Source organism: Pan paniscus, chromosome 13, assembly GCF_029289425.2.
Source record: "Pan paniscus chromosome 13, NHGRI_mPanPan1-v2.0_pri, whole genome shotgun sequence".
NCBI lineage: Eukaryota > Metazoa > Chordata > Mammalia > Primates > Hominidae > Pan > Pan paniscus.
This window is the reverse complement of record NC_073262.2, coordinates 88,424,160-88,438,256: the sequence shown is the minus strand read 5'-3', so window position 1 is coordinate 88,438,256 and position 14,097 is coordinate 88,424,160. Positions and strand designations below refer to the sequence as shown.

General features: G+C 33.4%; 1 protein-coding gene across 2 annotated transcripts in view; it reads right to left on the bottom strand.

Moving 5' to 3' along the window:
* Nucleotides 1-14,097, bottom strand: part of FSIP2 (fibrous sheath interacting protein 2) — a 99,500-nt gene that overhangs the window by 64,086 nt on the left and 21,317 nt on the right. For both annotated transcript variants that reach the window (XM_055108840.1, XM_034954621.2), the window contains exons 10-13: nucleotides 9,776-9,891; nucleotides 8,862-8,907; nucleotides 7,590-7,696; nucleotides 6,311-6,374 (exon numbers count right to left, since the gene is read on the bottom strand). In XM_055108840.1, the coding sequence (XP_054964815.1) occupies nucleotides 6,311-6,374; nucleotides 7,590-7,696; nucleotides 8,862-8,907; nucleotides 9,776-9,891 (333 nt within the window). The remainder of the gene's footprint in view (nucleotides 1-6,310; nucleotides 6,375-7,589; nucleotides 7,697-8,861; nucleotides 8,908-9,775; nucleotides 9,892-14,097) is intronic.

The following is a 14,097-nucleotide window of genomic DNA, read 5'->3' as shown; positions in this document are numbered from 1 at the left end:
GCCTGTACCACCACAGTATCTTGGATGTAATAACATGTTTTTGATTTCACAAGCTCATAAGTGAAGGCAATATACATTAAGTCTCAAATTAAATTTTGGACTTTGGACTTTTTATTGAATTAATGCTGGAATAAGTTAAGATTTGGGGGGACTATTGGGAAGGGATGATTGTATTTTGCAATATAAAAAATACATGAGATTTGGTGGCCAGTGGCAGAATGATATGGTTTGGATGTTTTGTCTCCTCAATATTTCATGTTGAAGTATAATCCCCAATGTTGGGGGTGGGGCCTGGTGGGAGGTGCTTTGGTCATGGGAATGGATCCCCCATAAATGACTTTGTGCCCACTTCATGGTAAACAGTGAGTTCTCACTCTGAGTTCTGATTGTTTAAGAGCGTGGCACCCACCCACTGCTGCTTTCTCACCATGTGATATGCCTGCTTCCCCTTCACCTTCTGCCATGAGTGGAAGCTTCCTGAGGCCCTGAGCAGAAGCAATTCTGGTGCCGTGCGTGTATAGCCTACTGGGAGCCAAATAAGGATTGCAATGTGATTCACAACAACCAGAAAATGAATGAAATACTTAAGAAATACCACTAACCAGGGAGGTTCAAGATCTCTGCACTGAGAATTACAAAACACTGCTCAAAGAAACCAGAGATGACACAAACAAGTAGAAAAAGGTACTATGCTCATAGATAGGAAGAATTAATATTGTTAAAATGACCATGCTGCCCAAAGCAATTTACAGATTCAATGCCATTCCTATCAAACTACCAATGGCATTCTTCACACAACAAGAAAACATTATTTTAAAATTTGTATGGAACCAAAAGAAAGAGCCTGAATAGCCAAGGCAATCCTAAACAAAAAGAACAAAGCAGGAGGCATCAAGCTACCTGAATTCAAAGTATACTACAGGTCTACAGTAACCAAACAGCATGGTATTGGTACAAAAATAGATATATAGGCCTGCAACCATCTGATCTTTGACAAAGCTGACAAAAACAAGCAATGGGGAAAGGATTCCCTATTCAATAAATGGTTCTGGACTAACTGGCTAGCCATATGCGGAAGATCAAAACTGGGCCCCTCCTATACAGAAATCAACACAAGATGGATTAAAGACTGAAATGTAAAACCCTATTTATAAAAACCTTGGAAGACAACGTAGGCAATACCATTCAGGACATAGGAACTGGCGAAGGTTTCATGAAGAAGATGCCAAAAGCAATTGCAACAAAGGCAAAAATTGACAAATGGGATCTACTGAAACTAAAGAGCTTCTGCACAGCAAAAGAAACTAGTAATACAGTAAACAGACAACCTAGAAAATGGGAAAAAATATTTGCAAACTATGCATCTGGCAAGAGTCTAATATTCAGGATCTGTAAGTAACTTAAATTTATAAGAAAAAAAATTCCATTAAAAAGAGGGCAAAGGATATGAACAGACACTTTTCAAAATAAGATAAACATGCAGTCAGCAGCATATTTTAAAAAGCCCAATATCACTGATCATTAGATAAATGCAAATCAAAATCACAATGAGATACCATCTTGCACCAGTCAGGATGGTTAGTATTAAAAAGAAAATAATAGATGCTGGCAAGGTTGCAGAGAAAAGGGAACATTTATACATTGTTGGTGGGAGTGTAAATTAATTCAACCACTGTGGAAAGTAGTGTGATGATTCCTCAAAGAGCTAAAAACAGAACTACCATTTGACCCTGAGATCCCATTACTGGCTATATACCCAAAGGAACCACACACCATTCTATCATAAAGACACACGCATGTGTATGTTCATTGCAGCACATTACTCACAATAGCAAAGACATGGAATCAACCTAAATGTTCACCAATGGTAGACTAGATTTTTAAAAATATGGCACATATATACGATGGAATACTATGCAGCCATGGACAAGAATTAGATCATGTCCTTTGCAGGAACATGGATGGAGCTGGAGGCCATTGTCCTTAGCAAACTAACACAGGAACAGAAAACCAAATCCGCATGTTCTCACTTATAAGTGGGAGCTAAATGATGAGAAAACATGGACACGAAGAGGGGAATGACACCGAGGCCACACTGCGGTAGAGGGTTGGAGCAGGGAGAGGATCAGAAAAAATAATGATTGAGTACTAGTACTAGGCTTACTACCAGAGTGATGAAATAATCTGTACAACAAACCCTCATGACATAAGTTTATCTGTAAAACAAACCCGCACATGTATGACTCAGCCTAAAATAAAGATTTTCTTAATAAAGAAAATAACTATTTGCCCATTAAAAATAAAATAAAACAACATAAATATGGAAAATAACTATATGCCAATTAAAAATAACATAAAAAAGAAACAATAGGGAAAGATAATTTTTTCAATAAATGTTGTTGGGAAAACGGTATGTCCACAGGCAGAAGAATTAAATTGGACCCTTACCTCACATCATATACAAAAAATAACAAAAAATGAATTAAAGATATAAACGTAAGGCCTTAAGGCATAAAACTGTAAGAGAGAAGATACAAAGCTTCTTGATGTTGATCTGGGCAATAAATGTTTGGGTATGGCACTAAAAGCACAGGCAATAAAAGCAAAAATAGAAAAATGAGATTGCATCAAGTTAAAAAGTTTTTGCATTGCTGTAAAACAATAAAGTGAGAAAGCAACCTACAGAATTGTATAAAATACTTGTAAACCATATATCTGATAAGGTGTTATTATCCCAAGCATATAAAAATCTGAAACAACTCAATAGTAAAAAAAAATTATTAAAAATAAAAATACAATCAAAACCATAATGATATACCACTTCACATCTCTTAGAATGCCTATTATCAAAAAAGTAAAAGACAACAAGTATTGGCAAGATTGTGAAGAAAAAGAAATCCTTGTACATTGTTGGTAGAAATGTAAATTTGTACAGACATTGTAGAAAACAGTATGAAGGTTCCTCAACAATTACCTTATGATCGATCTAGCAATTCAACTTCTGGGTACATATCCAAAGGAAATGAAATCATATGTTTTCATTATGTTTTCAGTATGTTGAAGAGATATCTGCACTCTCATGTTTACTGCAGCATTATTCACAATAGCTAATATATAGAAACAAATGTACATCAACAGATGAGGGGATAAAGAAAATCTGATATATACCAAGAAATAGATGTATCTGTCTAAGTAGATGTATAAATAAACACAGATACACAGACAGACAGAAAGACAGACAGATATAATACAATACTATTTAGCCTTTCAAACAAAGGAAATCCTGCCATTTGTGACAACATCAAAGAACTTGGAGAACATCATGCTAAGTGTAATAAGCTAAATGCAGAAAGACTAAAAACGGCATGATTTATATGTGTAATATAAAAATGTCAAGCTCATAGGAACAGAGAATAGAATGGTGGTTACCAGGAGTTATGGGGAGGAGGATATATAAGATGAATAAGTGTGGAAGATCTAATGTACAACAATGTGACTATAGTTAACAATATTGTGTCATTAAAAACTGCTAAGAGTAGCTCTCTTTTTTATTTTTTATTATACTTTAAGTTTTAGGGTACATGTGCACATTGTGCAGGTTAGTTACATATGTATACATGTGCCATGCTGGTGCGCTGCACCCACTAACTCGTCATCTAGCATTAGGTATATCTCCCGATGCTATCCCTCCCCCCTCCCCCCACCCCACAACAGTCCCCAGAGTGTGATATTCCCCTTCCTGTGTCCATGTGATCTCATTGTTCAATTCCCACCTATGAGTGAGAATATGCAGTGTTTGGTTTTTTGTTCTTGCGATAGTTTACTGAGAATGATGATTTCCAATTTCATCCATGTCCCTACAAAGGACATGAACTCATCATTTTTTATGGCTGCATAGTATTCCATGGTGTATATGTGCCACATTTTCTTAATCCAGTCTATCATTGTTGGACATTTGGGTTGGTTCCAAGTCTTTGCTATTGTGAATAATGCCGCAATAAACATACGTGTGCATGTGTCTTTATAGCAGCATGATTTATAGTCCTTTGGGTATATACCCAGTAATGGGATGGCTGGGTCAAATGGTATTTCCAGTTCTAGATCCCTGAGGAATCGCCACACTGACTTCCACAATGGTTGAACTAGTTTACAGTCCCACCAACAGTGTAAAAGTGTTCCTATATCTCCACATCCTCTCCAGCACCTGTTGTTTCCTGACTTTTGAATGATTGCCATTCTAACTGGTGTGAGATGGTATCTCATTGTGGTTTTGATTTGCATTTCTCTGATGGCCAGTGATGGTGAGCATTTTTTCATGTGTTTTTTGGCTGCATAAATGTCTTCTTTTGAGAAGTGTCTGTTCATGTCCTTTGCCCACTTTTTGATGGGGTTGTTTGTTTTTTTCTTGTAAATTTGTTTGAGTTCATTGTAGATTCTGGATATTAGCCCTTTGTCAGATAAGTAGGTTGCAAAAATTTTCTCCCATGTTGTAGGTTGCCTGTTCACTCTGATGGTAGTTTCTTTTGCTGTGCAGAAGCTCTTTAGTTTAATTAGATCCCATTTGTCAATTTTGTCTTTTGTTGCCATTGCTTTTGGTGTTTTAGACATGAAGTCCTTGCCCATGCCTATGTCCTGAATGGTAATGCCTAGGTTTTCTTCTAGGGTTTTTATGGTTTTAGGTCTAACGTTTAAGTCTTTAATCCATCTTGAATTGATTTTTGTATAAGGTGTAAGGAAGGGATCCAGGTTATTCAATTAGGAAAAGAGGAAGTCAAATTGTCCCTGTTTGCAGACGACATGACTGTATATCTAGAAAACCCCATTGTCTCAGCCCAAAATCTCCTTAAGCTGATAAGCAACTTCAGCAAAGTCTCAGGATACAAAATCAATGTACAAAAATCAGAAGCATTCTTATACACCAACAACAGACAAACAGAGAGCCAAATCATGAGTGAACTCCCATTCACAATTGCTTCAAAGAGAATAAAATACCTAGGAATCCAACTTACAAGGGATGGGAAGGACCTCTTCAAGGAGAACTACAAACCACTGCTCAAGGAAATAAAAGAGGATACAAACAAATAGAAGAACATTCCATGCTCATGGGTAGGAAGAATCAATATCGTGAAAATGGCCATACTGCCCAAGGTAATTTACAGATTCAATGCCATCCCCATCAGGCTACCGATGACTTTCTTCACAGAATTGGAAAAAACTACTTTAAAGTTCATATGGAACCAAAAAGGAGCCCGCATCACCAAGTCAATCCTAAGCCAAAAGAACAAAGCTGGAGGCATCACACTACCTGACTTCAAACTATACTACAAGGCTACAGTAACCAAAACAGCATGGTACTGGTACCAAAACAAAGATATAGATCAATGGAACAGAACAGAGCCCTCAGAAATAACGCTGCATATCTACAACTATCTGATCTTTGATAAACCTGAGAAAAACAAGCAATGGGGAAAGGATTCCCTATTTAATAAATGGTGCTGGGAAAACTGGCTAGCCAGATGTAGAAAGAGAGTAGCTCTTAAATGTTCTTCTGCCACCACACACAAATAGTAACTACGTGAAGTGAGGATATGTTAATTGGCTTGCTTGTGGTGAATACTTTACTGTATATACACATATCAAGTTGTATATGATTCTCCTTGTCTTACGATGGTGTTACATCTTGATTAGCCAATTGTGAGTCAAAAATATTGTAAGCTGAGAATGCATTTAATACCCCAATAAACCGACAGTAAAGTTGAAAAACCCTAATTTGAATCATTACAAGTTGGGGACCATCTGTACCGTCTATATATACAGTTTTAAATTATCCACTATACCTTAATAAAGTTGTGGTGTGGGAGAGAAGCTGCTGTAAAAGCAGAAAACAGTAAGTATAAGGATATGAGCACAAAGACTTTAATTTTTTTTCAAATTTTGGTTGTCAACATTAGTACAAACAATAAAAATAACAAAAAGAAAATAGGAAATTCCTTCTGATCCTTCATGTCTCAATGCAGTCTCTTTCTAAATTATAAAGGCTTCTATGATGACCCTAGATAGGTCTATGCATTCTCTTTCCCATAACTTTCCCAGCTTTTACACATACCCACTTCCTTTATTGCTCTTATCATATTGGGCCATGACTATCTTTCCAAGCATACTGTAAGAACCCTGAGCAAAAATTGTGCCATTTTTCCTTGAATGATTAAAACTTAGCACCATATCTAACATGAAGCAAAAACTCAATAAATGTTAGTTGAAAGAATAAATAGAATGCAAGATTTACTCAATAATTACTGCTGATATTTACCTGATTCGCAGAGATAGCTTGATCTCTTGGTTGGTCTTCCATCCCAATCAGCATTTGTCTCCTTCTACATAATTCACAACAGCAAAACAAATAGATCCACAAAAAAAAATTTTAGGACTCAAACATCAACTATTATTTCTATATTTATAGTACAGAAATTTAAGATTTTGAGAATTTCTCTTTAATGTCAATTTATAAGAAATGCACATGTTTTTATTATGTTTACATTACAGGTATTATTTATAGAATTCAAAGTTCATAGTTGTATCAAAAGTTGTACTTAAAACCACCTACACATTTGGTAATTTGCTGAGACTTTGGGATTTAGCATATAGTTGTACTTTCATCTAACACATCTAAGATTTAATATGGATGGCAATCTAAGATTTAATATGGATGGCAATGCTGATAGTGCACACATTACCCTAAAAAGGTCAGTAATAAAATTTAGAAACTGTTTTTAAAGGAATTTTTTTTAAGTTAAGGGCATAGCCTTTATAATATTTTGGCCAATATGACACCCAATGTCCAAGCTGTTAAAAAAATTTTTTTTTTATTCTTAGCATATTTAATGTGGCTATTGATATGGTAGAACAGTGAACTAAACCTGATGTACATTTGTCAAATGTTTATTATAAAACTGCACTACAGAAAATCGCATTGTGGTAAACATACTACATTTTAGGAGTTATACATAATTTAGTGTCTCAATTATTATGCATTCTAGGACATGGAAAATGATGCCACTTTCAACTCTAGTTATGAAGAATTCTTTTGGAAATAATTTAGTAAATTTCTAGTTTATTGAAATCTATTTCAAACCACATTAACTCCCTAGGGCAGTTGAGCTAGTTAATACTATACTAATGATGAAACCAAAGATACATGTTTGATTCCTGTAACAAGTTGGCAACCCACAGAAAAAATCTATTTCATGTCCAAAAGCTATACCCTGAATCTTTGCTGGTATCTCTCGAACAGCAGGTAACTGATCACTGGTCAAAAAGTACTAAATCATTACTGTACAAGCCCAGTCAAAGAAGTCCAACTTTATACTTCCTCTAAAAGTTGTAGATACGTACCATGAACTAACATCTTGTAGCTTACATTTAAGCCGACTGTTCAAGGGCTATTAAAACGTTATTATTGTATGACTAATTTCAGGGAATAAAGTTGTTTTGTATGGTTACATAAATCATGACATTTTATACCAATTATGACCATAAGATCATATCCCTTTTATTGTGTTTGTATTTGGGGTAAAAGAACTGTTATATACCTCTTCTTTTGAAGGATCCAAAAATGCCTGTGAATCTCTGGAAAATTTTCTCGTGGGTGATACCTGCGCTGAAATAATTGAACCTTGGCCTGAAATATTTATACCTCCTAGAGAAAGAAGAGATAACTTTAAATATGAGAAGCTGATATTGCTGGGACAAGGGTTAATATTAATTTACAGCATTACTCCAACATTCTCCCTGCTCAGCTGCCACAGTGACTAGAATTGCCACAATCAGGGATTTATTTGAGTCAAGGAAATATCTCCAAAAATAACACGTCTTTTTTGATGTTTACTGCCTACAAATTTCCAGTGGTTCCCATTGCCTTCACAGACAAGCCTGAAATCCTTATTTAATGTTTTATGCCAGCTTAATCTTCTGCTATAACCACAGCCTACCGCTAGAATTAACTTTTTGCATTTGAGTAATTAGGCAATGAAAAATCATTTGGATAGTGAAATAAACAAAGCTGTGATTTAGGAAGATTGTTTCATAGAAAAATGTATAGTTGGTTAAAAAGAGGAAGATGAAATTGGAGGAAGATTACTGCAATAGTGAAGAATGGAGAAAACAAGGGTAGGAGCAAAGGGAACGGAAAAAAGTGAAGATCAAAATAAATTAAGGAAGTAGAATAGACAGAAAATGCAAACTTTTAGATACAAAATATAAAAGGAAGAGTCCAAGGCAACTTAGGTTTTGTGCCTGGGTGAAATAAAAGGGTCAGGAAGATGATGATGAATTGAGTTTTGCATTAAATTTGAGGTGATCCTTAGCCACTGGAGGAAGATGTCTCATGTTTTCTGTATGCATATGTCAGATATGTATGTGAGTATTTTTAGTGACTTGCATAAACATAACAAGGCACACAGATATTGGGTAATGAATATTTCATTTAAAGACAAATGGGAAACAAAATGTGTCATTTGTTGGAAATTAATGGCAGTGAAATATGGAAACAATCTTGGGGATAGTTCTCTGTATTCCAATCTCCTGAAGCCAGTATGCCAGCGTCTTTATCTGTAACTACAAACAGCTACAGCAAGGACCCTATCTTTTCCACACTTTGCAAATTCCAAAAGGCACACTCATCCAGCAATCACTCAAATATATGGGCTAATTATAATATCTATATTCATAAAAAATTTATATCAGCCTTAATTTTTTAGAATAAGCATATTTTTATAATCAGATAAAACAACTTAAAATATATAATAAAACTATAATTGCATGCCTAATAACAGAAAAATTATGACTATTGTTTATTTTCTTACCTCTATCATCGAAAATACTTGAGTTTTTAGATACCATCCCATCTCTCTACATGGTACCACATTGAAGAGAAAAAATTACATTAGTAACTGTACTTCCAAAAAAGATTCTGCCTTCTATCAATTAACCAATGAATACAGATGTTTTCCCTCTTTTAACCAGTAACTCATAAAAACTGTTTAGGTAAAATACATATCATCAACCTCCTAGGATACCTTTCATATAATCTCAAATTTAACTAGTCCAAAACTGAGTTCAATATGTAGCAATGTATAAACTTACTTCTTCTCCAGTCTTCCTACTTTGCCTAAAGGCATGGTAATACATGCTGTGGTTGGTTCTAAAAAGTTTAGATTGATTCAGTTTGTCTCAGAGAAATCCAATCTAATCCATTCATACCCAGTCCAAACCAGTGTAATGCTTATTAAAAACACTGTTTAGAACCAAAGTAAAATTCATCATTCCAGGATAATTTTATTGGAATAGTATCTTTCTGTGTCTGCTGCCTCACTAGACAATGAGTCTTTTAGAGGAGCAATTATGTCTTATTCTTTTTATCTTATATTACCCAATTTCTTATATTTAATTTATCTTATATTACCCAATTATTGTTTTCCTTCATTCTAGCTTAGTACAACACCTAGTCAATAGCATATGCTCAATAAATGCAAGCTGTCATTATTATTATTACTGCCAAATGTTTGTTTGGGTTATTTTCTGCTAAAATCCGTAGTGTGTTTAGCACAAAGCTAACTCAACACTTTTTCTGCCAGGAAAATGGATCATGTTTCATGAATAAAACTCAGTATCCCTAAACAATCAGTACTATGCTGCTGAAGGAGAGAGTTCATAGAAATAAAAGTTAAGTAGATAAATTAATAAATACAACACAAAACTTTAAAGCATAATTGTATACCTTTTGATTTATACCATTATCCTGTACATCTGCCTGATAAACAACAGAAGCTGAGTTTTTTTTCGTAAAATTATTTGAACTATTTTGACGCTGATGAGCAGCATTTGCTGTATGTCCTAAAAGAAAACGAGAGAGAAACTCTATAGTTTTTTTTTTTAACAGCTTTAGGAAAGTACAAAGTACAATAAATTGTATCTATTTAATTATTTAATTGACTTTGAAATATGTATCCAACTGTGAAACCATCACTGCATTCAAGATAACATGTCTATTATCCCTAGAAGTTTTCTCATGCAACTTTGTGATCTATCCATCTCTCTGTTCTCATACTCCAACAACACTGATCTATACCACTAACTCAAGATTAGTTTGCGCTTTCTAGAATTTCATATTTCCCTGGCTTCTTTCACTCAGGACAACGTTGTTGCATGTATCAATGGTATTGCTTTTCTTTTTCATTTCTGAGAAGAATTCTATTGTATGGCTATGCTATAATTTTTTATCCACTTACCTGTTGATGGACATTTGGATTGTTTCCAGTTTTTATAAATAAATATTTATTTAGTTTACTTGTTTATATTATTTTATTATAATAAATATAAATTTTATTATTTATTATAAATAAAATTTATAAATAATAAATTTCTTTGAACTTTCATGTACAGGTCATGTGTGAACACATTTTTTTTTTCCTTTTTACTGGGTAAATACCTAGTAGCTGAGTGACTGGTCACATGGTAAATATAGGTTTAACTTAAATAAAAAGCCAAACCAGTTTTTCAATGTCGTTGTACCATTTTACATATCAATCAGCAGTGTATCAGAGTTTCAGTTCTTTCACATCCTTGCCAACACTTAGCAGAAAAATAAATATCAAAGTAAAATTTTTTAAAAACATAAAAAGAGAGAGAAAGAATGAAATAAAAAACTGGCTAATTAAGATATTTAGTAAGTAATAAGCCAAAAACAAATAAAGCCACAAATCAGCAAAATAGAATCTACAGATAATTAATAAATGAAATAATAAAGAAATACATGAAAAATGTATGCCAATAAATTTGAAAATAGATACAAGGAACAAATTCTCTGAAAAATCCAAATGATCATGTCTCATCACAAATAAATAGATAATATGAAGAGCCCTGTAGCAAAGAAATTGAATATGAGGTTTAAACCTTTCCACAAAAAAGCTCTAGACTCAAGTGACCTCACCTCTGAATTGTGCTAAATATTTAAGCAAGAAATTATGCTAATTCTACACAAACTCTTCCAGGAAATTGAAGAAGAGTGAACATTTTCTATCTCATACGTTGCCATCAGAATCACTTTTATACAAAATATACAAGGCATTATAATAAATTAAAAATTCGTTCAATTCTCCCATGAGCAAACATGCAAGAATTATAAACAAAACAAATAATAAATATTATGTATAATATATAATATATATAATATATAACAATATTATTATTATACTGACCGTTATATTAATAATATAGTAATCATAATTATAAATATAGTAAATTATAATTTTAATACTTATTTATAATTATAAAAAAGTTAATTATCTTATATATTATATACTGTAAATAATATAATATAAATATATGTGAATATATATTTCTGTATAATATAATTTTAATAATATAAGTATATTAAAATATGTTAATATATATTATAATACATAATAAAAATTATGCATTATGAATAAGTAGAGTTTATCCAAGGAATGAAGAAAATCAAAAGTAATTTGATTCATTCAAAAATCAAAGTAATTTATAATATTAACAGAAAAAAGGAGCAGATTCGTGTGATTATGTCAAAGTCACAGAAAAAGTATGATACAATTCAACACCCATTAATGATACAACTTCTTAGTGAACTAAGAAAAGAGGGGATGTCTTTTTCTAACAAAGGCTATATTTAAATATCTAGAGCTGATATCCTAATTCATATGTATCACTTTCCCTTATGTTTTGGAACAATATTAAGATGTACACAATCACCACTGCTGTTCAACATTGTACTAGAGGTCCTAGACAGAGAGAAATAAATGAAAAGTGAATCCCAACAAAATTGCAGCAAGCTATTTTGTAAAAATTGGCAAGTTGTTTTTAAAATTTGTATAGAAATGCAAAGGCTCTAGAATAACCAAGTCAACCTAGTATAACAACTAACATTGGATAACTCAAACCGCCAAATTTCAAAACTTATTATAAAGCCACAAAAATGAAGAAAATTGAGGTATTTGCATAAAGACAGATAAATACATCAATAGAATGGAAGAGAATGTTTAGAAATAGGCCCAGCTATCGATGATCACTTTATATTTTCAAAGTTGCCAAAGCAACTAGATTTGTACAAGATAAGCTAGGATCTTCCTGTCTTCCCAGGTAGCAAGGAAGCTATCAAAGACCACTAGGGTTAAGCCAAAAATACCTCTAGAGCTATAACAAAGGCGCTTCCACTGGCCAGAGGTGTTACAACATGAAGACAATGAGGATGAAGACCTTAACGATGATCCATTTTCACTTAATAGTAAATACATTACATTTTCTCTTCCTATGACTTTTTCAATTTAATAACATTTTCTTTTCTATAGTTTACTTTATTGTAAGATTATAGTGTATAATACATATAACATACATAATATGTGTTACTCGACATTTTATGTTTTCAGTAAGGTCAGTGGTGGGCTGTTAGTAAGTTTCTGGGGAGCCAAAAGTTAAATGTAGTTTTTTTACTGTGCAAGGGGTCCGTACTTCAACTATCACCCCTTGATGTTCAAACATCAACTGTACTTCTAGTCATTCTATACATAATCACCCGAACATGGAAACAACCCAAAATTTCAAATTTCTTTTGATTGAAGAATGAAAAAACAAACTGGTGCATCCATACAATGGAAAGGAACAAACTATTGACACATGCTGTAACTTGGATGAATTTCAGGGTATTATGCTGAGTAAAAGAAGCCATTTTTATAAAGTTACATAATGTATGATTCCATTTATATGACATTCTCCAACAGAAAATGAACTATAGTTATGAGAACATATTACTATTTGATAATAATCCCAGAGGTAACATAACTAATAATCCCAGAGGTAATCTGGGATTATTAGTTGGAGGAAGGAGGGTGTGACTGCAAATAAACAGCATGAGGGAGATTTCTGGAATGCTGGACTGTTCTACATATGATTGTGATATTGGTTACACAAATCTATACATGTGTTTATACATGTAATTGTACAAAATGTTCCATTTTGCTTTAGGGTAATCTAAAAACCAAAATAAATGCCTTGAGATCTTTTCTGGGAATGAAAAAATACAAAGACAAGCTAAGAAGCTGGAGCAGGAAATTGACTTCAAACTCTGCTTGGAGAATCACCAGCTGCAAAACTGTATGGGGCAAATTTCTCATAAGAGTATAGAGGATGTGACACTGTACAGAGTTCACACTCATGACTCAATGATGAAATGGAAACCAGGAAGACCTGATTAGGTGAGTGGGAAAGAGGAGCACCTCTAAAAACATATGATGACTTGTGATGTCACTACTGTGTATTTTTAAAATTCACAAAAAGACTACAATGACTCACATACCCTTCACTGAAACAAGAGAGTAGATATACATAACCCCCTCCACCCAATTCTGATATGAATCACATTACTTTACATTTCATCTTTCAATAGGATATTTCTCCCAACCATGTTTAATTAAATTTACAGGTCTGTTCTCCAGACAATTGTCACGATAAACTGGTATTGCAGTGAGGCTAAAAACAATATTTTCCATTGACCATCCTTTCCTGAAATGTCACTGAGATTCTTTGACAACAGTAAGATCAGTCTGGGATGCATTAAACACCAGATTTTTACAGGATCAGTTTGCTTGAGATAACTGCTTTAGAAATTGATAACTTAGTTTTATTGTCTACATTTAGTATAAGATGTAGAGCTGGTATTGCCATAAATTTGCCAGTTGTAAATAATCCTTTGGTATGTTGTAAAAGCTGAACTTTAAAAATGGGACCCATGAATTCTGGAGTTAAATTAACTGAACCTCAGTGATTCTGAGGCAGAAAGACATCCTAGGCTAAGGCAACCCTATCTCTTCCAACATTTCAGACTCTTGATGAATACTAAGCAAATTGCATACTCGGGAAGAAAAGATTTTAAACAGTATTTCTTTTATTTTTTAACCAATAAGGCCAAGAAATTTAACATTTATATGTTAATTTTTTCTTTGAAATTTAATAATGGGAGATTAGTTATACTGTTCAGTTTTTGAACAGTCATACTCTGGTAATATTTTTTGG